We start from the raw sequence: 26,676 nt of genomic DNA, 5'->3' as shown, positions 1-26,676 counted from the left end.
TTAATTCTCCCTAGGTTAGTCATTCTAGTTCAGTTGATTTTCATTTATGAACTTTGACATGTTGCCTTATGTGTTCTTAATTTTCAGATATTTTGATTACAGGAGATAGAGAATTACTCAGTTTCGTATTGTATTTCTCTGTTGTGAAAGGAAAAACTAATGGAATATAGAGATTTTTGTTCATAAAGCATATAATTTGTTAGGCCTTCAATTATTAATGTATGCAAATATATATCTACCCAGTTTTAAATAATTGGAGTTAATCTTTGATCAATTAAATATTTCCTAGCTTGCATAAAATATAAATTTAGTGCATTTAAAGTTGATATTTTCTGTTTTTAATATCTTAGGAGAAAATGTTGGTAGCAGAAAGTTGGAAAGGCATGGAAAGTTCAGTTTGTATATATCATCTAGAGAAAATTTGGGGAAGAAGGTGTTGATGCTTAACCAGCAACCTTTAATGCTTTCTTAGTAACTAATAATATATGTGTTTAGGTGAAATGACTATCAAGGATATTACATTCAGTTCTTTGATGATTAAAGAAACACTATATCAGTTGAAAGGGCAAATAAATTTCAGGTTGCACTATTACTCTGATAGCAAAGGAAAATAAAATCCTCTTAAAGGTCTTATTCCTACATCTCAGATCTAATAGTCATTTTTGGCCTTTCAATGAGCACATTGGTTGATTTTCTTGAAAAATATAAAAATTATAATGAAAATTCCCTGAGAAAAGTTTTCAAATAGACAAGAAAGAAAGCATTATTATTTTTCAAAATTCTTTTTTATTGGAATGGAACTATACTGAGTTAATCATAAAAGGAAGAATTATATACCACTGTCAGTTTCACTTTTCCTATTCCAATTACATTTTAATATCTACCAATCTGTACTAAATTTCTAGTCAAGGTAGTTATTTACTATAAGCAGAAGAGCATCACGTGATCATTATTAAGTAATAAAGTAATCAGATCAGTTATTTCACAAACAACAAAGTGTTATTTTTCATAGTAAAATAATACTTTATGTTAAATAGCTTTCATTCAGAGAAATACAAAGCTTACTAAGATCAGTTGTTAGGTAATGATTCTGAAATAACAATCAAGATGGATTTTCCCCTTCATCTATGCCCAATAAAAACCAAGATTTGTTAATTAATATACAGTATTTGGGTTTTTAAAAAGTTGATTATAACCAGTTCTCTTTGGTATTTTGAATTGTGATGACACTAATATTTTTATTTTTCTTTAAATATTAAATAGGATTCTGATCTTCGAAGTGCTCTTCTGTTAGAACAGGCAGCACATTGCTTTATAAACATGAAGAGCCCCATGGTTAGAAAATTTGCCTTTCACATGATACTTGCTGGCCATCGATTTAGTAAGGCAGGACAGGTAAGTGTATTTGCTTTACTTAAAAATATAGTAAACTAGATCATTTCAAGCTTTGTTTATTTCTGTATACATACTGTTATAACAAATCAGGCTACTTGAGACTTAATGAAATTCTCCTAAATTGGAATAAATTCACACTTCATCCTTTTGGGATGCTCTCACAGAACACAACTTTTTAATTCCTTCCCATCCCACATTTTTTTTGTCAATATCCTCAGAGGATCCTGATGATTGATGATGTTTGTTTAGCACTCTATGGATTGGTTCGTGCTTTGAGTAAATTTGACTCGTAACTTCACGTAGTTACTCCCCACCTCTCTCTTCTTTAATCCATCTTCTCCAAGACTGATAAAATAGGCCTTCAAAAGTACAAGGATGACAGTCATTCCTCTGCTCCAAAACTCCAGTGGATCCTTGTCTCTAGGATAAAGTGTAAATTTTCCAGTTTGACACTTAAAGCTCTTCAAAACTTAGCTTTTGCTTAACTTTCTGGATTGTTGCATATTACCACTTGTATGCCAGCCACACTAACTAACTCACTTACTATTTTCTATCTCTATGCTTTTATACTACTTGTTCTCAGTGTATGAAACTCATCTTTCCCTGTAGTCTTGCAGTTGTCTCCTAATTGGTTTCTCTGCATCAAGTTCCTCGCTTTCTAATTTATGTTCTACATAGCTATCAAAGCCTTAGTCCTGAAGCACAAGGCTGACTATGCCACTCACTTCTTGGTGAACTCCAACAGACTTCCAACTATCTATATGATTAAATATGTATTTTCTTTGGAATTTTAAGTCCTTCTCAATCTGGCTCTAGTCTACTTTTGCAGTCTTACTATGATAGACGATCAGTGAACACCTACTTATATAAGTGCTCACTTTTCCCAACAGGGTACTCTGCAGTACCTCCACTTCATCCTCCCCTTACCCCCCAAACAAATAAACAAACTAAAAATAAACTAAAAAAGAAAAAAATAAAAGAGACCTTGCTGGGGGCACACTGAAATCATGGGAATAGAGGATAAGGGGACCTACTGAATGTATTACTCTTCTCCATGCACTCTTTGGTTCCAATCATAATTCTCACTTTTACTCACAACATTCCATTTTCCTTTTTCCTTGCCTTTATATAGTCTGTTCCCCATATCTAGAATGTATTTCCTCCTCATTGCTGCTTCTTAGAATACCTAATATTCATAGGCCACTTCTTTTAAAAATTTCTTATTATCATGCAAAACACACTTCCATATTGTTCATTGTTGTAAGAGTAAAGTCATATATAACTAAAACCTCAAAATAAAACCAAAATTACATGGATGTGAAAGACCACTCCCCAACAATTCTTTCTCTGGAGGTGGATAGCATTCCTCATCATAAGTCGTTCAGGATTGTCCCAGATTATTGCATTGCTGAGAGTAGCCAGATTTTCATAGGTAATTATCGGATAATATTGCTGTTTTTCTGTACAGTGTTCTCCTAGTTCTACTTACTTTGCTCTACATCAGTTTCCACAGATCTTTCCTGCTTTTTCTGAAATTATCTTGCTTATAATTATAGCAAAATAATATTCTGTCACCAATATGTACCACAATTTGTTTAGCCATTCCTCAATTGATGTACATTCCCTCAATTTCTAATTCTTTACCACTAAAGAAAGAGTTGCTATGAATATTTTTGTACAAGTAGGTCCTTTTCCCTTTTTTTATTATCTCTTGAGGATATAGACCCAGCAGTGGATCAAAGGATATGTATAGTTTTATAGTCCTTTGGACATAGTTCTAAATTTCCCTCCAGAATGTTTGGATCAGTTCACAACTCCACCAGCAATGCATTAGCATCCCAATTTTGCTACATCCCCTCCAACATTTACCACTTTCCTTTACTGCCATATTGGCCAATCTGATGGGTGTGAGGTGATACCTCAGAATTGTTATAATTTATATTTCTCTAATCAAAAATGATTTAGAACATTTCTTCATATGATTATTGATGACAAAGATGACATTTCTTTTTTTTTTCTAGAGAAAAAGTTTCTTTTTCTTTTTTTTTTAAATTATATTAGTCAATTTAGAACATTATTCCTTGGTTACAAGAATCATATTCTTTCCCTCCCTCCCCACCCTTTCCCATAGCCGATGCACAATTCCACTGGGTTTTACATGTGTCCTTGATCAGAGCCTATTTCCATGTTGTTGATGTTTGCACTAGGATGATCATTTAGAGTCTACATTCCCAGTCATATCCCCCTCGACTCATGTAATCAAGCAGTTGTTTTTCTTCTGTGTTTCTACTCCCACAGTTTTTCCTCTGAATGTGGATAGTGTTCTTTCTCATAGATCCCTCCAAGTTGTTCGTGATCACTGCATTGCCACTAATGGAGCAGTCCATTATATTCGATTGTACCACAGTGTATTGTAAAGATTAAAATTTAGGGGAGACTGAGGCAGGTAGAAATTAGTTTCTCTCTGTAAGGAGTATTATATTTTTATGAGGTTTATTAAAGATTAAGGATTAAAGAAAATACAGGATAAGAAACACGTGCCTAGGCCAGAGAGGTCTAGACAAGATAATCTCACATCATGGAAGAGACGCCTCTGCTCCAAAACGGAAGTCCCAAAGAGCCACAAAAGCCTTTCCAATCAGGTTAAATCCCTTCTCGATCTCGGCCCACCTGAGAATTCAGTGAGATTACAAAGCATTCTGGGAGCTAGCAAGGACTCCTGGGGAATGGAGTCCAGAGTTCAAATCTCAATTTTACAGTATCCGTCTCTGTCTCCTGGTTCTGCTCCTCTCACTCTGCATCAATTCCTGGAGGTCATTCCAGTTCCTGTGGAATTCCTCCATTTTATTATTCCTTTGAGCACAATAGTATTCCATCACCAACATATACCACAATTTTTTCAGCCATTCCCCAATTGAAGGGCATCCCCTCATTTTCCATTTTTTTTGCCACCACAAAGAGGGCAGCTATGAATATTCTTGTACAAGTCTTTTTCCTTATTATCTCGTTAGGGTACAAATCCAGCAGTGCTATGGCTGAATCAAAGGGCAGACAGTCTTTTATCACCCTTTGGGCATAGTTCCAAATTGCTCTCCAGAATGGTTGGATCAATTAATAACTCCACCAGCAATGCATTAATGTCCCAACTTTTCCACATCCCCTCCAACATTCATTATTTTCCTTTGGTGTCATGTTAGCCAATCTGCTTCGTGTGGGGCGGTATCTCAGAGTTGTTTTGATTCGCATCTCTCTGATTATAAGAGATTTAGAACATTTTTTCATGTGCTTATTGATAATTTTGATTTCTTTATCTGAAAATTGCCTATTGCCCATTTATCAATTGGAGAATGGCTTGATTTTTTGTACGATTGATGTAGCTCTTTATAAATTTGAGTAATTATATCACAAAGGCCATTTCTTACATGAGCTTTTCCCTGACTTTATCCCTTCTTCCCTCCTTCCAAATTTACTTTGTATTATTTTGTGTGTCTCTCTCTCTCTATAAATAAATATGTACACACACACATTTACCATTTCTGACCTGGATCTAGACCTACCATGCAACTTCTTGAGTGTTTTTATGTTGCCAAAGTCCTGCTGTCTCTAACCTGGAACTAAACATTTCTAGCCTGGACTCAGACCCACACACTCTCATTTTCATGCCATGCCATCAGGTGCATACCTTTTCCTCTCTCTTCCCCTTTCCTTTCCTTACTTCTTCCCTCTTTCCACTTCTAGCATTGGGGTTACTAATCAAATCAACACTATCATTTCTGGAAAGGAAATGTTAATTAATTGTGCCATGACTCTAGTTACCACGCCTGTGACTTCCTTTACCAAAACTTCCACTATCCTACACTAACCTTTGCTATTTTATAATTTGAAGGCGAAGTAAAGAGTTATAAGGATAATAGCGGTAGTTTTTAATTTAGATAGTATACATTTGGGTTAGTCAGATCAGGGAGGATTAGTGTAGCCTATGAAACACAGGAGAAGCGGTTACTTGTAGAACCTGAGAGTTTTCTTTAGGAAGTAAGCCATGAAAAAAACCAGGTACTAAGCTAGAGATTCTTAACTAGAAGTGAAGAATTAAAAAAAAAATCATCAACGAATTAGCACACATTAAGGTCTTATACACACATTAAGGCACTATGTTAGTTGCTAGGAATATGAAAACAAAAATGGAATCCTTATGTTTGAAGAATTTGTATTGCTGTGTGTGAGTGTGTGTGTGTGAGTGTGAGTGTGTATGTGTGCACCCGGCCCTGAAGGGAAGTTCACATTTGAGCTTCACTTCATCACTGAGGATACTTTTAATTACGTTTATCAAAAGTATACGAACAGTTTTAAACAGTTTTGAACCTATATTGGAACAGTTTTTCTATCTACATTTTGTTTTGCTGGCCATTATTTTATTTGATTTTTATAGGACTCATTGATGAAATGTGGCACCAAGTTCCTGCCAGAAGTGATATACCTAGAGTACAGATTGAAATGCAATTTTCAGACCTAGCCAGTGTGAAAATTTTTGATTGATTATAAATGCTTGTTAAAGGAGTTTTTCATCCCTTGCTTTCTCATTGAGGGTAGAGAGAAGGAGAGAGAGGATAATCTTTGCTTAAAAATATAATTTAATTTAAAAAAATGCTCACTGTCCTTCATCCCTTTCTCCATTTTTAAATACTCTTTTCATACTTTACCCCTTTTGTGAGAAATAGCAAATCCTATCCCATTCTTTCTATATTGGTACATTTCTTTAATTATTCCTCGTTTTCCCTTTTCAAACCCTCAGAATGGAACCAGTTTAACTCTGGTTTCTTGATTTTTCTCATTTAACTCCTTTTGAAAAACATTATGAAAAGCTACTTGTTTCTTCATCCTCTGTTAGAATATTAATGTTGCATTCTCATAAAGTCCCTTCCTCCAACCCTCCCACCCCTACTTCCAGGGGGTTATACTCATCTTGGTAGAGTAAATTATTCTTGGTTTTAAGCCTATAAGTTTTGCCTTTTAAATATCAAGTCTTGTGAGATTCTGACTCTTGATACTTTAATGGTTTGTTTCCGAGTATTACAGGATTTTGTCACATGGTAGCTCTGGATTTTGGCTATGACATTCTTGGGACTTTCCTCTTGAAGTTTCCTTTCAGGAGGTGACTGGAAGATTCTGTCTTCACTTTGCCCTTCCTTTTAATAAATCCAGGCAGTTTTAATTCATGACTTCTTGAAATATACCATGAAGGTTATTTTTTTAGTGATGGTTTTCTGGGACTTTAGTCTTTCTTAATGATATCTTCCCTACCTATTTTCTAGGCCAATTGTTTTTAACATCAGGGACCTAATATTTCCTTATATTTTTTTCAACCTTTTGATTTTGTTCTAATATTTCTTATTTTTTTCATAGTCTTTAATTTCTCTTTGGTTTATTCTAGTTTCAAGAGAGTCTATTACTTAAGCAAGGTATGCCAATTTCTCATTTAAGCTATTTTTCTTTCAATTCTTTAAGAGCATTTATAGTTGTTATAAGATTTTCTCTCCTTTTTTGAGGATTGCTAGATTTATAATAAATTTTGATACTAGTCTTGTCTTTTGAGTTTACTTGACTCTGCAGATTTAGTTCCTGAGTTGGAGCTTTATGTCAGGGTAGTTGGCCCTACTTGTTCTCATCCTGGTTCTCTGGATTCCTTTACTTACCATCTATTATGGTTAGGTCCACCAAAATCTTTGAAATCAGAGCACTGAATCTTATGTGTCTGTTGTCTTTGGCATACCAAAATAGGCTGCTAGGGATCTTTGAGGCTTAGGCCTACCTACTCCAAACCATGCTCACCTTGGGAGCAGCCATACCCACATGTTCCTGAGATTTCTAAGAGTCTAACTATGTTTATGCAGCCTTCTTTGGACTTGGGGGGGTGGTGGTGGGGGGGGGGGGACGGTTCACTCCTGCTTCCTCTGCACAGACAGCTCTCCAGACTACAAGTATCTAGTTAGTCTTCATGATCAGAAGCCTTTTTTGCTCACATTGGCACTGGTATGTCCTTTTCCTTATTTCCTGTGGGCTACTGGCAGACTTTTCAGTTCTGTTTAAAAAGTCACTTAATCTAGTTTCTCATTGAACTTGATTATTATTTGGTTTAGTATGAATTTACAGTTTTTTATTGGAGTACCAAGTATAAAGTAGTTGTCATTATGCCTTGGTTCAAGCAAATCTTGATCAGAACAGAACTTCCATCTTTTGGAAGCATTCCTTACTTTATTAATAGACATTTGGTTTCTTTCACCTCTCATTCTTGAGTACATGTTCTGTTTGTCTTGGCATTGAAATCAGTGAGTATCAAGGTAATTCTGTACTTTTAAATCCTTTGCAATAGATGTTGATTCACTAAATGTCTGATGAAATTGTTTGTTATTGTGCTTATGCCTATGATGATACTGCTTTTTTTAACAAATATTTTATTTGCTTCTCTTGAGGGTAAACTGGGAGTTGTCCTTTCATATTGCTACAACTTCTTTGTCTTTAGTTTTTATTTGTAACACATGTTTATATAATAAGGTTCTTCTAATAATTGATTATCTCATTTTTTGTTGAACTGAGTTCTATTATCTTGAGTATTCACCATTAAATTAACATTTTTTTCCTAAAAACCTTGTGACTTGTTTGTTCCCTTTCTTGCTGCCATGACTGTGGAAATGGAAAGGGGTTGAATAAGACTGAGGGTTATGTTTTATTTTTAATTACTTTAGTACTTATCACCTAATGGCTATAATGCCTATACCTTTGCTTATATTGCTAGTTTTTGGGGGTGTGGGGGAGTGGATAGCAAGCAGTCTTATCACTGGGTCAGTACATGATTACTTAACTGCTTAGTGTAGAACCTATAGTCTGGCTTTGAGTACTAAGGAACAACTCTCATACAACATTATTATTATCCAGGCATTGGAATAGGACATCTGTGGAAGGATTTAAAAAAAGAATTTCCTTTGTAATTAGATAATTAATCATTATAATTTACTAGTACTTTTTTGGGGAGAGAATTAGGCAACTCTCCCTTACATCATTTCATAAACATAAAATTGAATATATTCTATTATTTGCCTTTAAAAAAATCAATCCTGGGTGATAGATATAAAGGAAAAATGAACTTTAAATAGTCTTTACTGATCAATTTTAATGCACTTATGTATTATTATCTATATATTTGGCTCATCTCTTTCTGCATTACAGATGTCAAGGATGGTGTTTTATCAGAACTTTGTTATCTTCCTTATACCTGCATGCTTTATATAGTTGAATGACAGATCTAATGCTAAGGAAAGAAGTTGACTCTTGTTTGCTGAGGTTAGGAAGTAGAGACCATGCATTTCTTTTTTGGCTATGTCATAGAGGTAATTCCTTTTATGGATGATGTCTGCTAAGATCCCTCTAATTCTTATTTTGTGATTCTGTGAGGGACCGTGTAGTGTAGTGGATAGAGTTATTAGTCTTGGAGTCAGGGATATCATGATTCAGACTGTGCTTCTTATACTTAGTATCTTTGTGATTATGGGCAAGTCACTTAATCATTCTGAAACTTTTCCCTCAATTGTAAAATCAGGATAATATCCAACTCCCTACCTCATAGGGCTTTTATGGGGACGCATTGAGGTGATATATGTATTTTTCCAAACTAAAGAGTCCTATAAATGTCAGCTATTATTAATCAACCATTCACAGTATGTCTTTTTCTCAAGAACAATTTGAACTATTCAGAATATGAATTGCAACTTTTATTGTTAGAGTTCGTTTTTGAGGGAGAAAATGAAATACAGAGCTTTGGTCTTGTCATAATAAATTTACATTTGTATATAATATACTGGATTCCTGATTTTTAATCATTCGACCAAAATTACCTTTTGTTTTATTTTGCCAAATCTCATCAGAGATCATTCCAGCTCCAGTTAGGAAATAGCATGAGAAAAAAGTGATACTACATTTGTAAAATTTCAGGAAATTTTCTTTCAGAAAATTATGCTTTATATTGCTATTGCTAAGCCATGCAATTTTTAAAAAGGAAGGCTTATTTCTTGTAGAAGATCACATCAAGTGACATTTATAGAGCACTTAAAGGTTTGCAAAACAGTTAGTATACCATATTTCATTTTATCTTCACAATAAGCCTTCTATGTCAGTGCTACAATTATTATCTTCATTTTACACATGAGAAAACAAAGACTGAGAGGGAAGGAAATAAGCATTTATATAATACTTCATATGTTCTAGGCACTGTGATAATAAGCATTTTACAAATACGTCGTGCAGTTCTTACAACAACTCTGTAAGATAGGTGCTGTTATTGTCCCCATATTTCGTTGAGGGAATTTTGAAGCAGGCAGATGTTGTGACTTTCCCAGAGTCACACAGCTTGTACATATCTGATATTACATTTGAACTCATGTCTTCCTGATTACAATCTATCCATTATCCAATCTAGCTGCTGAGTTTGGCTATGGTTCAGACTACAGGCTTATTACCCTGTGAAGTGAAATGCTCTATATCTGTCAGATTACAAGGCTGTCCTTTTTAAGGATCACTGTACTTTGAGGAAGTTGTGATTGCATATCCTACTACAGGAAAAGCAGATCTACTAGTGTGGAGATGCAAAATCACCTAAAGCCTTCTCTATTCACATATATCTTCATTAGTAATTTTCAAATAAATCTTAGAACTGTAGTCACAAAATGTAAAATCAGATGATCTCATATCTCCAACTTGTTTGTGTTGGGTAGTGTATTTTATTAGTGAAATGGTTTTTATGTTATCTCTAAGAACCTTTCCTAGCCTAACATGCTATGATTTCATAGTTTTTGTGCTGACTGTTGATTTAAAAATTAAAAATCTATTCATTCAGTCCAAGATAAATTTAGATGATACTACACTTGTAAAAATTTAGAAAATTTTCTTTCAGAAAAAACATGCTTTACGTTGCTATTGCCAAGCCATGCAAGTTTACAAAGGGAAAGGCTGGTCTCTTGCAGAGGATCATATTAACTTCACTATTGGTCGTCAGTCATTTACACTTCGACAGCTCGACAATGCAGTTTCTGCCTTTAAGCACATTTTAATCAACGAGAGCAAACAACCTGCTGCTCAGCAAGGAGCCTTCCTCAGAGAATATCTTTATGTTTACAAGGTGAATATTTTCTACTTAAAATAGGTATAAAAGAATTTTGATCCTTGAATTAAAAAAAAAAGTTAAAATTTTAATAATATATCCAAATAAAAGCCCTTTATTACTATTTGTAAGATTGAGTTTTAAATAAAAGGAGAAAAATAAATGTTCTTTTTCTGCACATGTCTTAATCACTTAACTTTTTATTTGTTGCGTCTAGAAAAGGAACTATACAAAACATGGGTATGGGTTAGAGTGCCCTTATTTTAATTAGTTCAGTCTCTTTGAATATTTCTGGGTCATTCTTGTGCCTTGTCTTAGTTTAATGGTGTGTTGTTGCCCCCAAAATTAATTATCTGGTAAACCATCTTCTTATTATGAGGCATATTGAACATGGATGAAGTAACCTTCTTATCACACAGTCTTTTTTCTTTTTTGACCTGCAGTCAAGACTTTTCCATCTTGGTAAGGACGTGTCAGAAACCGTTCATATCAAGAACCCTCTGTTTAACTTTCATGCAATGATGCCTGGTGTAGGATATAAGTGATAGAAATATCTTAATATCCCTGTTTAATATGTATTTTTTTGAAAAATTTCAAGATAGTAATGGTAATTAGTAAATAGATTTTCTTATAAGTTATTCTTTCTGCATTTTGAAATTTTTTTCTTCTTTTTCTAGAATGTAAGTCAGTTATCTCCAGATGGCCCTTTACCACAGCTTCCTCTGCCATATATTAACAGCTTAGCAACACGAGTTTTCTTTGGCCATGACAGACGACCAGCAGAAGGTAATTAAAGTTATTATTATTATCATTATTAACAGTATTATATAATAGATATATTCTGAATACAAACACTTTTGTATTCCAATGGCATAAACCAAACCATAACCTTTCTTGGCTTTCCCCCAAAGTCAATAAAAATCTCATAAAGTGATTAAAATTTTTTAAAAACAACATTATATCATTTGTTTGGAGTAGTTGTGTTCATATACTCAAATGGGAGTCTTTTTTTTTTTTTAGGTGAAAAGCAAGCAGCCACACATATAAGTCTTGATCAGGAATATGATTCTGAATCTTCTCAGCAGTGGAGGGAACTTGAGGAGCAAGTTGTAGCTGTAATTAACAAAGGGATAATTCCGTCAAATTTCCATCCAACACAATACTGTTTGAATAGCTATACAGACAACTCAAGATTTCCACTTGCCGTTGTAGAAGGTGATGTATTTGAATTTTGTTATTACTTTTTATAACCTTCAGGTTAAATTACAAGTAGTTTTTTTTCCCTTTCTGGAATTAGGAAAATAGCTAGTAATTTTGGGGATAGATAAAATTCTTGGTTCATTTTAATAATGAAAAACTAAACCAAATCGAACTTAATTGGTAAACTGTTCACTGTTTGTTAAATATTTATCAACATTGACTTTTCTTTAATAGAACCAATAACTGTGGAGGTGGCTTTTAGAAACCCCTTGAAGGTTCCACTTTTGTTGACGGAATTATCATTGCTTTGGAAATTCCAACCTAAAGGTTCAAATTCAGAGGATAATGAAGAAACAAAAGAACTAGTAAGTTATTAAAAGGTATTTGTAGTGAATGTTTCCACAAAATTATAGTAAAATAATAGTATAATATTGTATTATAAAATAGTATAATAATATTTTAACTTTGGATTCCTCATTGAATGATCTATACTTATTCTTTTCTTTAAAACTATTACCTTTACATCTTAGAATCTTAGAATACACAGTATTGTTGTCTGAGGTCAGATTTTAACCCAGGATCTTCCATCTCTAGGGCTGACTTTAAATCCACCTAGTTGCCTCCCATATATACTTAACTCTTAAGGGAAGTACTTTGTACTTAAAACATATTTTTGAGGCAATATTGCTATAGTGACTTAATTATTCTGATCCAAATGGTTGACTTAAATGCTATATGCCATTAACCAGTATTTCATATGTAAAATTTTAATCTGTTCCAAACCTAGATATATTAATGTAGTAGAAATTAGTTTCAATCCACTTTTGCAATCCTGCCAGTGTTCAAAAGAAGATTGAACAAATTTCAGTATAATTCTCTTTAAAATGTCAGTAAGTTACTAAACATTTTGAATGATTTCTCCAAAAATAGTTGAAATAAAAATGTATTTTAAATTTAATTTAACTCAGTTTATACATTTATATAAAATTCTTAAATTCTCAGTCAACTAGTATTTATTAAGCACAGGCACAATGCCAAGCATTGGGAAGGTACAAAGGAAGGTAAAAGACATCCTCTACTCTGAAAATGCTTAAAAGTAAGATTTAAATTAATATCTAAAACTCCAAGTATTCGTTTTATAAAATTTATTAATAATCACTTGAAGTAGAAGAAATAAAAAGGAAATAGAAGTAAAAATAAGTAATTATTTAACAAAATTAAGACCATGTGACTAGGATCTTCTTGCCTGTTTAAAAAAACCTACTCCACCAAAGCTGGGACAGGAAGACAAGAGATCAAGAAGTGGGGCTACATGTGAGGAGAGTGGGGTGCTGGGAATTGTGTTTTTTAGAGTAACAGATTCTAATTACACAATCTCTCTGTGGTCCTTTGGGAGACTAGTCTCCCCAATGAATCATTTAAACATAACTATCTTATACCTCTAAAGATCTTCTAACTAACAGTGCATACAATATTGCACTTTCTAAGAGGAAACTACAATAGTTAGAGGTAAGAAAAAAATAAGAGAGACAGAGCAAAACCAATGTTTGCTAGACACATTGACAAAAAGCCAATTGGGGGAAGTTCCCTTTGGCATAATAATTTACATTCAAAATAAATGCATCTCTGTGAAGTGTACATAATTTTCACTAAGAAATCAGCTTTATTTAAAAAAAAAAAACCCAGTAGTATAGCAGCTAATGTACATTCAAGAAGTACCAAAATCCCCAAAATCATAAGAGCATATTTAAATGACAATAGCAAATAAACCTGCTATCATTAGGATTCAAATGAGTCTCTATAGCCACTGAAGCTTATGGATACTTGGCAGAAGTTCTCCAAATCTAGCAAATCTTTCAACCTTGACTGAGACATTTTTGACAAAGTCTGTTATTGCCATCATTTCAAAATTTGGCAGAAGAACCCAGAAAAAACACAAACCTCTGTGCTACTGATGAAAACCTTTTGGGTCCAAAATTTCACCAAGAATCTAGATCATTCTGGTGGAAGGATAGAGTAAGCTGAAGAATTACAAATATAAAAAATCATTCAGAAGCTACTAGGCTTCATGCAAAATGCTTCCTCTCAGGGGCCATTCAGAGGTACCACGCCCCCTAGAAAAAAACTTTATCCTCTCTAGATGAACCTCCCTCCTCTGGCATGAGACTATAACATCCACAAAAAGGCATGTCTTTGTATGTCCCATCCATTGAAATGTGGAGGCGAGGGCTACATTAGTGAAAATCACTTCAGTTATCTCATCCATTACATTTTTATAAATGCAGAGGTTGGGAATATAATAGTGCTACAGCACTTGACTTCAGCTATTAACTGGACACTTACCTCTTGTTACATACAACTCAAAGGTAGGCAAATGATAAGTCAGAGGTAGTGGTGGTCCTAGATCTGAAAATCACTTCTGATGATGCCTTAAAATCAGTTGAGATTTTTTTGCTCATTAAATTCTCCAAAGGTTGTATACAGGTTGTAACCAGTTTGATGGGAGTCTATCCATCATCATCTATGTGACAATTAACAAAGGCAAAAAGGCACAACAGGCTATTTAGGCAAAATGTGGTCTTGATGGATCTGGTGACAAACCCTGCATCCATAAGGAACTATGGTTTTGCCATGGAAAAGGATTTGCGCAAGTTGTTTATGGATTTTTACAATAGTATCTTCTCCAGTTCAGTCATAGGGAGAGGTAGACAAATGAAGACAATTTAACTGAATATATAGCTATTGGCCAAAACCACAATAGCTAAAAATGACATAATGTAACAGAAGATAATAGATGAGATTAATATGTGAATTTAAAAAAAACAAACAAAATTAAATCTTAAAGCAAACAATCAGCAAATACAAATATATGTGATAGGATACAGGCACTGAATTCAATAGTCCTTTTCTCTGATTCCAGTACAGAGACATCTTCACTATTTGCAGGGGAACAAATTGAGTTAGCATTGGAGTCTGAAGAGGCTTAAAAATTCACCTCTAGACTCTTTAAGGTTCCTTCCCCTCCCCAGTATCATTATCATCGGTCTAGATTTCTTTGTTCACACCTCTGGGGTTCCCCATACCCACACTGGCCATAGGGTAGACCAGTGGTTCTCAACCTCTCAATTTGTAGCAATGAGAATACATAATGCATATCAGGTATTTACATTCCGAACCATAACTGTAGCAAACTTACAGTTTTGAAGTAGTCACCAAAATGATTTTTTGGTTTGGGGTCACTGCAACATGAGGAACTGTATTGTGGGGTCACAGCATTAGAAAGGTTGAGAACCACTGGTGTAGACAAATCCCATATTGGGTATGTTGCAGAGACTGGGCAGGCCAAAATGGCAAGGGGGTGTAGGGAGCTTAATCTCTTCCCTGAATCTCAGGATTATTCAATCTAATCACAAGGACCAGTGTACCCAGGAATGGTAGTAAGAGAAGATACCCCAAAACTTTGAGCTGTGGGAGCTCTGTAATGCTCTCCGGGAATGGGAGCTTTTGAGATAGGTAGAAAATTGGGCCATGCTTGCAATTCTACTTATTAAATTGGTTACAAATCTACTTACTTTTTGGAAGAGTAACCTTCCTTCCCCTCCCCCAGGGGTAGAAAAATGTCAGGGAGCCACTTGCTTCTAGTGCCACATGGACGGGGAGTTAAGAGGGTAGAAGTGTCTCCTAAGGTAAAATCCCTTAAGGAGGCTGATTGTTACCTAAAAGAAACACCTGGACCTCCACGGCACTAATCTGTTAATAATGTAAGAGAAAGGGGTGTTTATACTTTACCAGAACTGTGGAAAGTAGCCTTGCAAGAACCCCTGACAGGTGTGCTCTAGAGCAATGACAAGGCGGGTGGTGGTAGGCTCAAAAAGGACACTCAGGCAGTGTCTGGTCAAATATGGGAGGTAACAACAGCTGCAGTAGCAAAAGTGGCAGCAGCAGCAGGAGTAGCAGCTTGAGTTCCCTGGAGGGTAGGGGTGAAAAGGCTGAGGCAGGAGAGAGATGTAGTGTTTTGTTTTTCAAATGAATCTACTCACTTGGTAAGGGTCCTAAAGTCCAGACTTCATGTTGCCAAAAAAACACTCAAGAATTATATTTTATAAAGTGTATTAATAATCACTTGAATAGAAGGAATAAAAAAGAAATAGAAATAAAAAACTTAATTATTTAACAAAATTTAGACCATGTGACCAAGTTTTCCTTGCCTGTTTAAAAAGTCTGCTCCACCAAAACCGGGATAGGAAGACAAGAGATTGAGAGGTAGGATTATACCAAATTTATATCCTCCCTATATCAGCACGTAACGTGAGGGAGAGTGGGTTGCTGGGAAATGTTTTTAGGGTAACAGATTCTAATTACACAATGCTTACTGTCTAATTGAGAGAGCACATATAAATAACTTTGTGTAAACAAGATATATACAGTATAAGTTGGAGATCATCAGGAGGGGGAAAGCCCTCACATTAAGGGGCAGCAGTAAAGGAGAATTTTGGTAGAATTTGGAGGAAGGCAGAACATCTAGTAAGTAGAAATAAGTGAGAGAGAATTCCAGGAGTAGACGACAGACAGCCCATGAAAAATTTGAGACTAGAGATGGAGTGTCTTGTTCAGGAAACAGCAAGGAAACTGAGTAACTGTGGGAAAATATCCTAAATTAATTAATCAATAAAATTTTTTTAAAAAGAGAAAGAAATAGCAAGGAGACCAGTATTACCTTTATAAGCCCCCAAAAGGATTTTACATTCAATCCCGGAGGCAATAAAGGAACCACTGGAGTTCTTTGAATGGGGAAGGGAAGGGAGAGAAATGAGGAACATGGTTAGATTTATCCTTTATAGAAAGATCAGTTTGATAGCTTAGTGGAGGACGAACCAACTGGCCAGGTATTGTAGTCAAAGCATAAGGTGATTAGGACCTGCCCTAGGTTGGTATAAATATCAGAACAAAGTAGATGTATATGAGATGATCCCAAGGTAGAAATGATAGGGTTTGGAAACTGGTTAGATATGAGGTGAGAAAGTGAGAAAAAATTGAGGCTGACACCTAGTTTGGGAAACCTGGGTGATTGGGAAGATGGTAGTACTTTGACAATAATAGGGAAGTTTGGAAGAAGAGAAGTTTTTTGGGGAAAGTCAATGAGTTTCATTTTAAACATATTGAGTTTGAGATATCTGTGATTCATCTAATGTGATGACCAGTTAAATAAAGCCAAATGTTAAGTACTTTAAACATCTCTTGATAATATATTCTAATAGCAGTAGTAATAATTTATAATTATACATTCCCATGTTTTTATATATTTCTTCAATTTTTCCACTATATGCTTGTGGCCTCTGTTCCTTCAAAATTTTTTTTGTTTTTTGTTTTTTAGTTGCTTATGTTTACTTTTTGTATTTTTTCTCTAATTTCACGTAGAAATAATTTTTGACATTTGTTTTCTGACATTTTGCCATCCAAATTCTCTACCACCCTGCCTCAAGCCCTGTCACCTCCCCACAGTGGCAAGTAATCTGATATAGGTAATACTTGTGCTATATCATGCAATATATATTTCCACATTGTTCATGTTGTGAAAGAAGACATACATCATACATACAAGAAAATAATCAAAGGAAATAAAGTGAAAAATGGTACTCTTCAATCTGCATTCATTCTTCTTCAGTTCCTTCTGTGGTGTCCTTTACTCATATTGTTAAGGAAATCGGCATTCTTGTCATACCATGAAGAAATTCTAAGCAAGTCAGGAAATAAGTTTTGCAATCTCTATGTCCTAATGAATGCTACTTTGACAAGAACCTTTTTTTACCTATGATATTTTGTTTCATCAGGATGTATCATCTATTAAATATTATGATTATTTTTCAGGTGACCTTTGGACATGAAATGATTGGAACTGAAGTTATATCAGAATTCTTAATTAATAGTGAGGAAATGAAAGTGGTAAATATTTATCATGTTGTTTCCCAACACTTTGCATTTCTGTCTTACTGAAAGTAAGAATGTAGAGATAAAAATAACTTGAACAAATTAATCATTTAGATGGCTAGCTTTTATACTGTACTATATTTTCCTTAAGTTTATGCATTGCTATAGTTCCTCATTGCATAGCATAGCTAGAAGTATATTAAAATTAAAGCTCTGGAGACATGAAAAAAATTGTCATATAGCAGAATCAAGAGAAAGATAATAAGAATAAGTTTGTGAAATTTTTCTGTTTGATAATTTCATAATTGTCCAAGTAAAGAGAATTATAATTTTTTCTTATGCATACATATTTTCATGTCCCTATGTGATTATGGTTGAACAAGGCAAACATGACGTTATGCCTTTTGTCTTGAATGAAAAGCATTGTAGGAAAGCATTACTAAGCCTCTAAAAATTATGCTCTTCCATAGTAAAAATTATTTGGTCTTAGAATTCTTTTTCCTTTCCTTCAAAAATTAATCTGGCCAACATTGTATTTTTGCAGTATGATATTACATTTACTTGATAATTTCAACTAAGAAATAATAAGAACAAATAATAATAATGGCTTGACATTTCTTCACAGGCAAGGCTAAAGCTCTTTCCCCATCATATAGGAGAACTTCATATTCTGGGAGTTGTTTATAATCTTGGCACTATTCAGAGTTCAGTGGGGCTAGATGGCATTGGCTCTCTTCCTGGATGTCACACAGGTAATGTAACGTTACTATTGTCCTAATGAGAATATCTTAAGTAAAAAAAAAAATGGGTCATTTCATAGAATTTAGGTATGCTCTAAATATCTTCCATTCACAACCACTTATAGACATTAGCTCAGATACATGTAAAAAGCTACTTGAATTTTAATATATTCCAACTTTTTTAGTTTTGAATTTTGAGCCATATTTCCCTAATTTTGATTTTTGTTCCTTTCTGTTACATTTATTTTTTTTTTCAGAACTCTTATTTATCTTTATTTTACTTCCATTTTATTCATATGGTCTATTACAGGTAAATTCTACTGGATCTTATTATTTCCATTGTAGTCAGTTCTTATTAATTGAGAGCTAAAATATATGTGTATGTATGTATGTGTGGTATATTCTTTTAAACAAAAATAAAAGACCCAATATAAAGGAACAGATAGTTCTAGATATAATTTTGTTCTTCATTACTTTAAGTGATCAGATTTCATCTTCCTTTGGAAATTCCTTCTTATAACAAATCTACCTTTCTGTCCTTTCTGGTTTCGTGTGCTGCTGTACCAAAAATTAATCACCTGGTGGCCTGTAATTTAACTTTGCTGATTTCCTTTGTAGCCATACTAAACCCTTTTTTTATTAGGTTTATAAGACCTGCCAAGTTTGGCACTAACTAGTATAATGTTCAGAAGTTCAAGAGCAAGGTAGTGCAGTGAGTAGAATGTAGTCAGGAAGACTGGAATTCAAAATCTTGCCTTTGACACTTGCTTTGTGACCTTGGAACTAAATACACGCGATGAAATGCAGTCAGGTTAATCCTACTGTTTAAGATTCTAGATGGTACAGTAGATAGAATGTTGGAATTGGAGTCAAATCCTGCTTCATACATTTATTAACTATGTCATCCTGGACCAGTTATTTAACCTCTCTCACCCTTAGTTTCCTCATATGTAAAATGTGTATAATAATTGAAACCATCTCACAAAATTATTGTGAGGAACAAATCAGATAACACATGTAAAGGTTTGCATTTTGCACATCTTAAAGCCATATATATATTCATATATATGTATACATACACATATACATACATATATATATATAATATATGCAAGCTGCAATGATGATGATGATGTATTGCCATCTGGCTCTTTAGCTTCTCCACAAGTTTGCAACAAGTATTTATTAAGCATTTACTGTGGCTGACACTGTACTAATCACTGAGGATACAAAGAAAGGCAAAAACAATCCCTTACCTCAAGGAGCTCACATTCTAAATGGTGAAGACCTTATGCAAACAAATACATAGAAGCACATATAAGCATGTATAGCACATATGCACTTACAAATACATATAAATACATATAGCATATATAAGATACATTTAGGGAAAACTGGAAATAATCTCAGTGAGAAAGTGGAAAGGATCAAGAGAAACCACTTGTTTAAAGTAGAATATGAGCTAAGACTTGAAGGAATCCAGGGATACCATCAAGTGGAGATGTGGAGAGAGAACATTCTAGGTGTGAAGGATAGCAAGTGAAAAGGCCTGGTGTTAAGAGATGGAAGTGCTGTCTGCAAGAAATAGCAAGGAGAACAGTGTAGTGGACTGTCGTAGAGTATGTGGAGGGGGGAGTAAAATGTAAGAAAAAAAGAATGGAAAAGTAGGAATGGGAGAGGTTACGAAGAGCTTAAAAAATCAAGTAAAATGTTTTTTGCTTGATCCTGGAGGTAACTGGGAACACTGGAGCTTTTTTCAGTAAGGGATGGTGACAGACCTATGCTTTAGGAAAATCCTATTAGAACTGAAGGGGAGGGTATCCTGGAAGGACAGAGACTTGAGGCAGAGAGACCAACCAGAAGCCTATTGAAATAACTCAGAATAATGTGATGAGGGCCTGCTCTAAGGTAGTTATAGTGTCAGAGAGGAAAAGGGAATATGTATGAGACATGTTTCAAGGGAAGAAATGACAAAATTTGACAATTGATTGGATAATAAGGGATGAGTGAGAGGAAGAATTCAGCATAATACCTAGCATGCACATCTGAGTGACTGGTACATAGTAAGTACTAAATAAATTCTGTTTGACTGAATAAGTTTGTAGTAGTTTCCTTCACAGAATTTAGAAGAGGAGAGATCTATTGAGAGGGTGAAGGGAGAAATAATACATTTATTTTTCAGCATGTTGAATTTTAAGATGTCTTTTGGATATTTGGATTAATGTGAAGTCTAAGTAGACCATTTCTATCTCCTCCCCCTGCCCCAATTTTGGGAGCTTATTTATTAAATTTATTTTTAATTGGATTGTTTATATAATCTGGTTTTTATCTTTTTAAATATTCATCAGTTTCTTTGACGTTTTTAGTTTTGTTGGCATATAATTGGGCAAAATAGTTTCTTTTATTCTGTTATGAATAATTGTTTAATTTTCCCTTCCCCAAACCTCCTCTTAGTTTTGCTTATCAACCTAGTGTTTTGTCTTTTTTTATTTCTTTGTTTTGTTATTTTCTTTTTTTCAGGAGTTAGACTTTAATGTTGAATTGTGGTTCTCTGATTTACTGCTTTCCTAGTTATTTGAATCATATATACAATTAATCATTATTTTAATGATGAAAGCAGTTAGGACTTTTATCTCCATTCAGTAAGTTCTGGTATTTTGTCTCATTATTATTTTTTTTGATAACGTTCTTGTATGATTTGATTTTTGATCCATGAATTCTTGAGGGTTAAATTATTTCATTTCCAACTAATTTTTAATCCCTTTTTTAATGGTCCCTTAAAATAATTTTGTTGCAATATATTCAGTAAAAGATATGCTTAATCATAGTGTCTGGAATAGGCAATGTTGAAATGTTAGCTGTTTTTGTTATTTTAGCTTTTCTGTGTTTTGTAAGGATTAAAAATTAAAGATTGGACTAAATATATAAAATTGTGGTCCCTAGAAATTATTACTCAAGTCAGAATGACTTTAGAGCAATTTTTTTTTTTTATAAAATAAGGGAAAGAGTGAAAGTAAGAAAAGGAGAGCGAGTAGATGTTTACTCTGAGCCAGTCTAAACCAGGCAGGGCTTTAGAGGCCCCAGCAAAGGGGGCCCAGAGGTAAATTAAACAAGGGTTTTAGCCACAAAGCCTCTTCCAAGATGAGCGGCCTTGAAACTCCAGAAAAGCCATAAAGGAAGTCAGCCTTTTTTTGCTCACCCACATGATAGTCCTAAGGGAAAATAGAAGAGCAGTCCAAGATCACAAACTGGAGTTCCTTCAAGGACAAGTTCCAAGGCAAAAGAGCTGGTCTCAGGAAGTTCTTGCCATTTTTAAAGACCCTTTCTTTTGTCACTTCCTGTGCCTTCCTTCCACTTTACGTGGACCAATCACAGCTATACCTTTGCTTAGGAATGCCCAGGGGGCAGTCAGTGGGTTTTGATTCTTCACTCACTATAGCATACTTGGGTCACAGACCTCCCCATACTTAAGAATAAGTGGGATGTATACGCTTCTGGTGGTTAAATAAAAAAATGGGCAGGGGAGAGTTAATTCCATCTTCACAATTTCTTTGTGAAATTTTTGTCCTATTTTAAAATCACATTGTGAAAATGTTGTATATGACTGGGAATTGCATACACTTTTATGTTCCCATTCAATAATTATCAGTGAAATATTTTCCCTAACTTTTCTAAAGTTCTGTTGAGGTCCTTCTTCCTAATTTGTTTATTAATATATTTCTCTATATAAGTTGATTAATTTTTCTTTTATCTTTCTTACACATTGCACTATTTGATGAATGCATAATTGATATTTGCTACCTGTGGTGCTTTTATGCACAATAGTCTTCCTACCCACCTTTTTAAAAGTAGTTTTTACTGTTGATTTGGCTGAAGTGATAATTACTACCTCTGCTTTTTTTAGTTCACCTGAAGCATTGTAGACTGTGCCCTTGTTTTATTGCTCTCTCCTCAAATGTATTATCCTCAGTTTTGCCAAGAGAGATTATTCTTCATTATAAGGCTTTATCAATTTATTTTTACATTATAGGATTCTAAGCTCTCCTTTGCTTTCCAGGGGGCAGGGGCAGGGGCAGGGGCAGGGACAGCTACCTAGTCCTTTGTGATACTTACTATGGGTCGTGGTACTTGAATGCTTTCTTTTTGGTTGTTAATAGTATTATTTTTTTCTTTGACTTGTATGGTCTAGAGGGTGCTTAATGTTTTGGGGATATTTGTTTTTTTATTTCAAGAGGTTACTAGTAGATTCTATTTTTACCTTTCCCTCTTTCTAACACATTTGGGTAATTTTTATTTATCAGTTTTTGAAATGTAGTATCCAAATTCCTTAAAAAAATTTATTTTTGGCCATGATTTTCATGTAGTCTGAAAGATTCTTTGTTCAGTTTTTTCTTTTTTTTTTTCAGTCTTTTGATTTAGTTTTTATGTTTCACCTTGATTCATGGAGTCTTTGTTTTCTCTTTGATCCATTCTAATTTTTCAGGAACTGTGATTCTTTGATAAACTTTACCATTACTATTGTAAGTAGTCAATTTTACTTGCCATTCTTACCTCCCTAACTGTCATTTACTTTAATATTCAATTATCTATCTCTTGTTTCATTTTTTTCCCTTTGTGGCCAGAATATTCTTTATATAAAGGCTATATTTGTTACAGAGTTACCTTCTTCTTCTGGGTTACCTTTGGGACCTCTATAAATCTGTAGTACATTTTGTTTGACATTTTCTTTTTACTATATCTTCAGATTCAGCTCCCTTTCATACTCTTAGATGATTTTGTAGGTCCTATTTGATCTTCCATGCAATGCCTAAGATGGCTAGACTTCATTTTCAGGAATTCTTGGGTGGTGCTCAGGGGACTTAACTTCTCAGTCTCCTCCTAGCATATTTCTTAGCCTGAAATTGGCTCAGCCTCTTATTGTGAGCCTGAAAGCCCCCTTGTGTGTGCATGCCCTTCCCGCCACCCACCTTACATGTGACTGTCTGTGGGTTTTTCTGGTCATGCTCTAGCCATATCTCCTGCTCTGGGATCCCAAGATCTTTGCCCTCTACCTAATCTGGTTTGTCTTTTCTCAGGTCTTCCACAGGATTCTGAAGGTCTTTTTTTGTGCTATTTTGTACTGTGTGGATGACTTATAGCTTGTTCTCTTTGCTTTTCCTTAATATCATCTCTTTTGGTATTTTTTTTAACTTTATTGCATGTGAATGAGGGTTCTGTGGTCCTTTAGGCCTTGCTGTGCTGTCATCTTCTTATAATTTCATGTATTTATGTTTGATTTTAGTAGATAACATCTGAGTACTGTTAGGAGGGTGATTTAGGGGATGGGACCAGATGGATAGGTTTGGGCCAGTATCAGAAGATTAACAGGTTTGGGAAGGCCAGAAAAACCAGCCAGGCAGAGCCTTGACTCTAAGTTGTCACACATAGACCACTCAAATAAAATGGGAAGTAGGTTTAATAAAAGAATAAGGTAAAAGAGTATTGGATAACCTATAGCTTATTTGGCTAACTAATAACTCAGGATCTAATATCTCTTTCACAGAGATTTCTTCAGAGTGATTTTTTCCTCCCTAACTGACTAAATTCCCAGTCCCTGATCTTGGCTAAACTACAACTAAACCCTCCTTAGCTGGTTTTAAGGAAAGGGTCTGTGTTAGTTTGCTGGGCCTAGGGGAAGTCCAAGATCCAAAAGGACCCAGACCTAATCTCACAATCAGATGCCAGATGGTTCAGGATCACCAGGAACTACAGATAAAACCAATCAACAAAGCAAACAGGGTATCAGAGTAGCAGAGCAGTTTGGCAGCCAGACAGCAAAACAGAATAGGGAATTCAGGGTAGTGTAGGATAGTATCAGCCAAGCCACTAAAGAAAATCTCTTCAGGTCAGACCAGGGAACGACCCCTAAACCACAGTTAACTACTTCTCCCTTACTTTCCCATTCTAGAATTCTCTCCCTGTTAGGCTCATGCCTCTGCAAACTTGCTCTAGTCTTCCCTTGCTTATAATAGTACTTACTCCAAATATAATTTAATAATTTTGGTTGTACCAATTCCCCTGACACATAATTTTTTTTAAACCCTTACCTTCTGTCTTAGACTCAATAACATGTATTGACTCCAAGGCAGAAGAGTGGTAAGGGCTAGGCAATGGGGGTTAAGTGACTTGCCCAGGGTCACACAGCTAGGAAGTGTCTTAAGGCCAGATTAGAACCCAGGATCTCCCCATCTCTAGTACTGACTCTCAATCTACTGGGCCACCCAGCAGCCTCCCTTTCACCCTGCCCCCAATTTTTTTTATTGGATTTGCTTGTAGGGAATCTGAAACTCACTATTTTACCTCTTTCTTTGAAATCCTCTTCACAATAAGGATGGATATATAAACTGACTCAGTATGGAACAATATATACATAGTACTACATATACATCTTATTTTGCAAAGTTACTTTTTTTCCCCTGCAGTATGATTTAAATGTCTTTGTTATAGGACTGCTGGTTACAAGTCATATGAAGTCCCAGAAACTGAGTTCAAATTTCTGCTACTATTCTTATATGCACTTAATGCTAATCACTTAACTTTTGGGCCTCAGTTTTCTCATCTTTAAAATGAGGGCTATTGGACTACATGACTGCTAATGTCCCTTGTAGCGCCATAGCCTTCAAAAATAATCACAGAAAGCAGTAAAGAAATAATCTTTGAAATTTATTTTCCTTGATGTCCTTTGTCTTTACTTCATATTCATTCTTCACATATATCCCTTTTCTCTTTACTATTCAGCAAGCTTTCTTTTGTAGCTGATTAAAATATTGAGAAAAATACAGATTACAAAACTAACACACTGTATTTGATTATTCTAAAATCATAGTAGTTCTTTCCTATTCTCACCTGTAATCATCAGGAAGAGATATAAAACAAATAAGCAACATATTATTGATGATGGTAGAATTAAAAATAAGACATACTAAATGAATGTCAATTGATTTATATTCTTTGATTTCAGAGTGTTGACTTCTGTTTTTCAGGAAAGCAGCCTTCTAATGTAATGTCAGTAAGGGGGCGACAGGATTTAGAAATTCAAGGTCCTCGACTTAATAACACTAAAGAAGAGAAAACATCTATTAAATATGGTCCTGATCGTCGTTTAGATCCTATTATCACTGAAGAAATGCCATTATTGGAGGTATGGATTATTCAATTATAAATATTATGACATGATTTATGAAGGATTAACTAGTTTAAGTAACCAATATATATCAACTTTAGTCATATCTGGGTCACAAAATGTTGTGTTTGAATTATTAATAGAAATTGAGTATATGAGTAAGCTAACTATCTATATTCAAATTAAGTATACCATCTCTTTAAGTTGGATAAGTGTAGGGGAAGTTGAGTTGAATTTTTTCCCAGGTCATTTAAAAAAACTGATAAATATTGCAGTTTGTTTCTTTAGGTCTATAACAATTCTCACTGATTGGTTTAGGTTTCTCTGGTTTTGATGATTCTTAGTTCCATCCATTTCTTCTACATACAGTTTATCAGTTTTTCAACTTAGGGTATAGATATGACTGAAACTGGCTAGATCTTAATTACAGTGAGGAATTCTCTTCATAGCTGAGTTTGTTTTTCATATCTATAGGACAGAGTTTACTTTCTGGTCTGTCTTTGTATAATATCCATGTTTGGTGTAACATAAGGCTTGAAATAACCCTTTTTGAACAACTTGTTTCCTAAACTTTAATAAATTTGCTTTTTAATGTCTTTTATGGATGTCTTATCTGTGAAAACTCGAATACATGAAGAATTTATGAATACCTTATATAAAAATTAATCATCTCTGATGGTTATAGAATAGAATCCTAAAATTACATAGAAATAATTTCTTCATTTGGAAATTCCCTATATAAATTAAATTACAGGTCTAGTTTTTTTCTGATTCTTATTCCTTATTATGGTATACAAATTCTAAGAAATTATATACTATATTGTGATTTATCATTCTAGCAAGTTAGCTGTGGTAAGAAGTGCTTGATGTATAAAAGAGTTTGGATCTAGACTTCTGATTTCATGATGAGCACTTTGCTAATACAGGTTGTTATCTCTTCAACTTATGAGTTGTAGAGTGTTGCCTAGAGCACTGAAATTATTTAGTGACTTGCCCAGGATCACATAGTTTATGTCAGAGTCATGATTTCTTGGCTCCAAAGCCCATGCTTTTTCCAAAGCCACTATGCCATGCTGACTTGAAAAAAGGACATTTTTCCC

The 26,676-nt window shown here is 34.4% G+C and overlaps 1 protein-coding gene across 3 annotated transcripts in view; it reads left to right on the top strand.

Moving 5' to 3' along the window:
* Positions 1-26,676, top strand: part of TRAPPC8 (trafficking protein particle complex subunit 8) — a 148,706-nt gene that overhangs the window by 50,963 nt on the left and 71,067 nt on the right. For all 3 annotated transcript variants that reach the window (XM_056823846.1, XM_056823845.1, XM_056823847.1), the window contains 8 exons: positions 1,264-1,395; positions 10,340-10,564; positions 11,224-11,332; positions 11,567-11,761; positions 11,981-12,111; positions 17,615-17,689; positions 18,300-18,426; positions 25,437-25,594. In XM_056823846.1, coding sequence (XP_056679824.1) covers positions 1,264-1,395; positions 10,340-10,564; positions 11,224-11,332; positions 11,567-11,761; positions 11,981-12,111; positions 17,615-17,689; positions 18,300-18,426; positions 25,437-25,594 — 1,152 coding nt within the window. The remainder of the gene's footprint in view (positions 1-1,263; positions 1,396-10,339; positions 10,565-11,223; positions 11,333-11,566; positions 11,762-11,980; positions 12,112-17,614; positions 17,690-18,299; positions 18,427-25,436; positions 25,595-26,676) is intronic.

Source organism: Monodelphis domestica, chromosome 3, assembly GCF_027887165.1.
Source record: "Monodelphis domestica isolate mMonDom1 chromosome 3, mMonDom1.pri, whole genome shotgun sequence".
Classification (NCBI taxonomy): domain Eukaryota; kingdom Metazoa; phylum Chordata; class Mammalia; order Didelphimorphia; family Didelphidae; genus Monodelphis; species Monodelphis domestica.
Note: the sequence above shows the minus strand (reverse complement) of the source record. Positions and strands in the feature narration are given on the sequence as shown.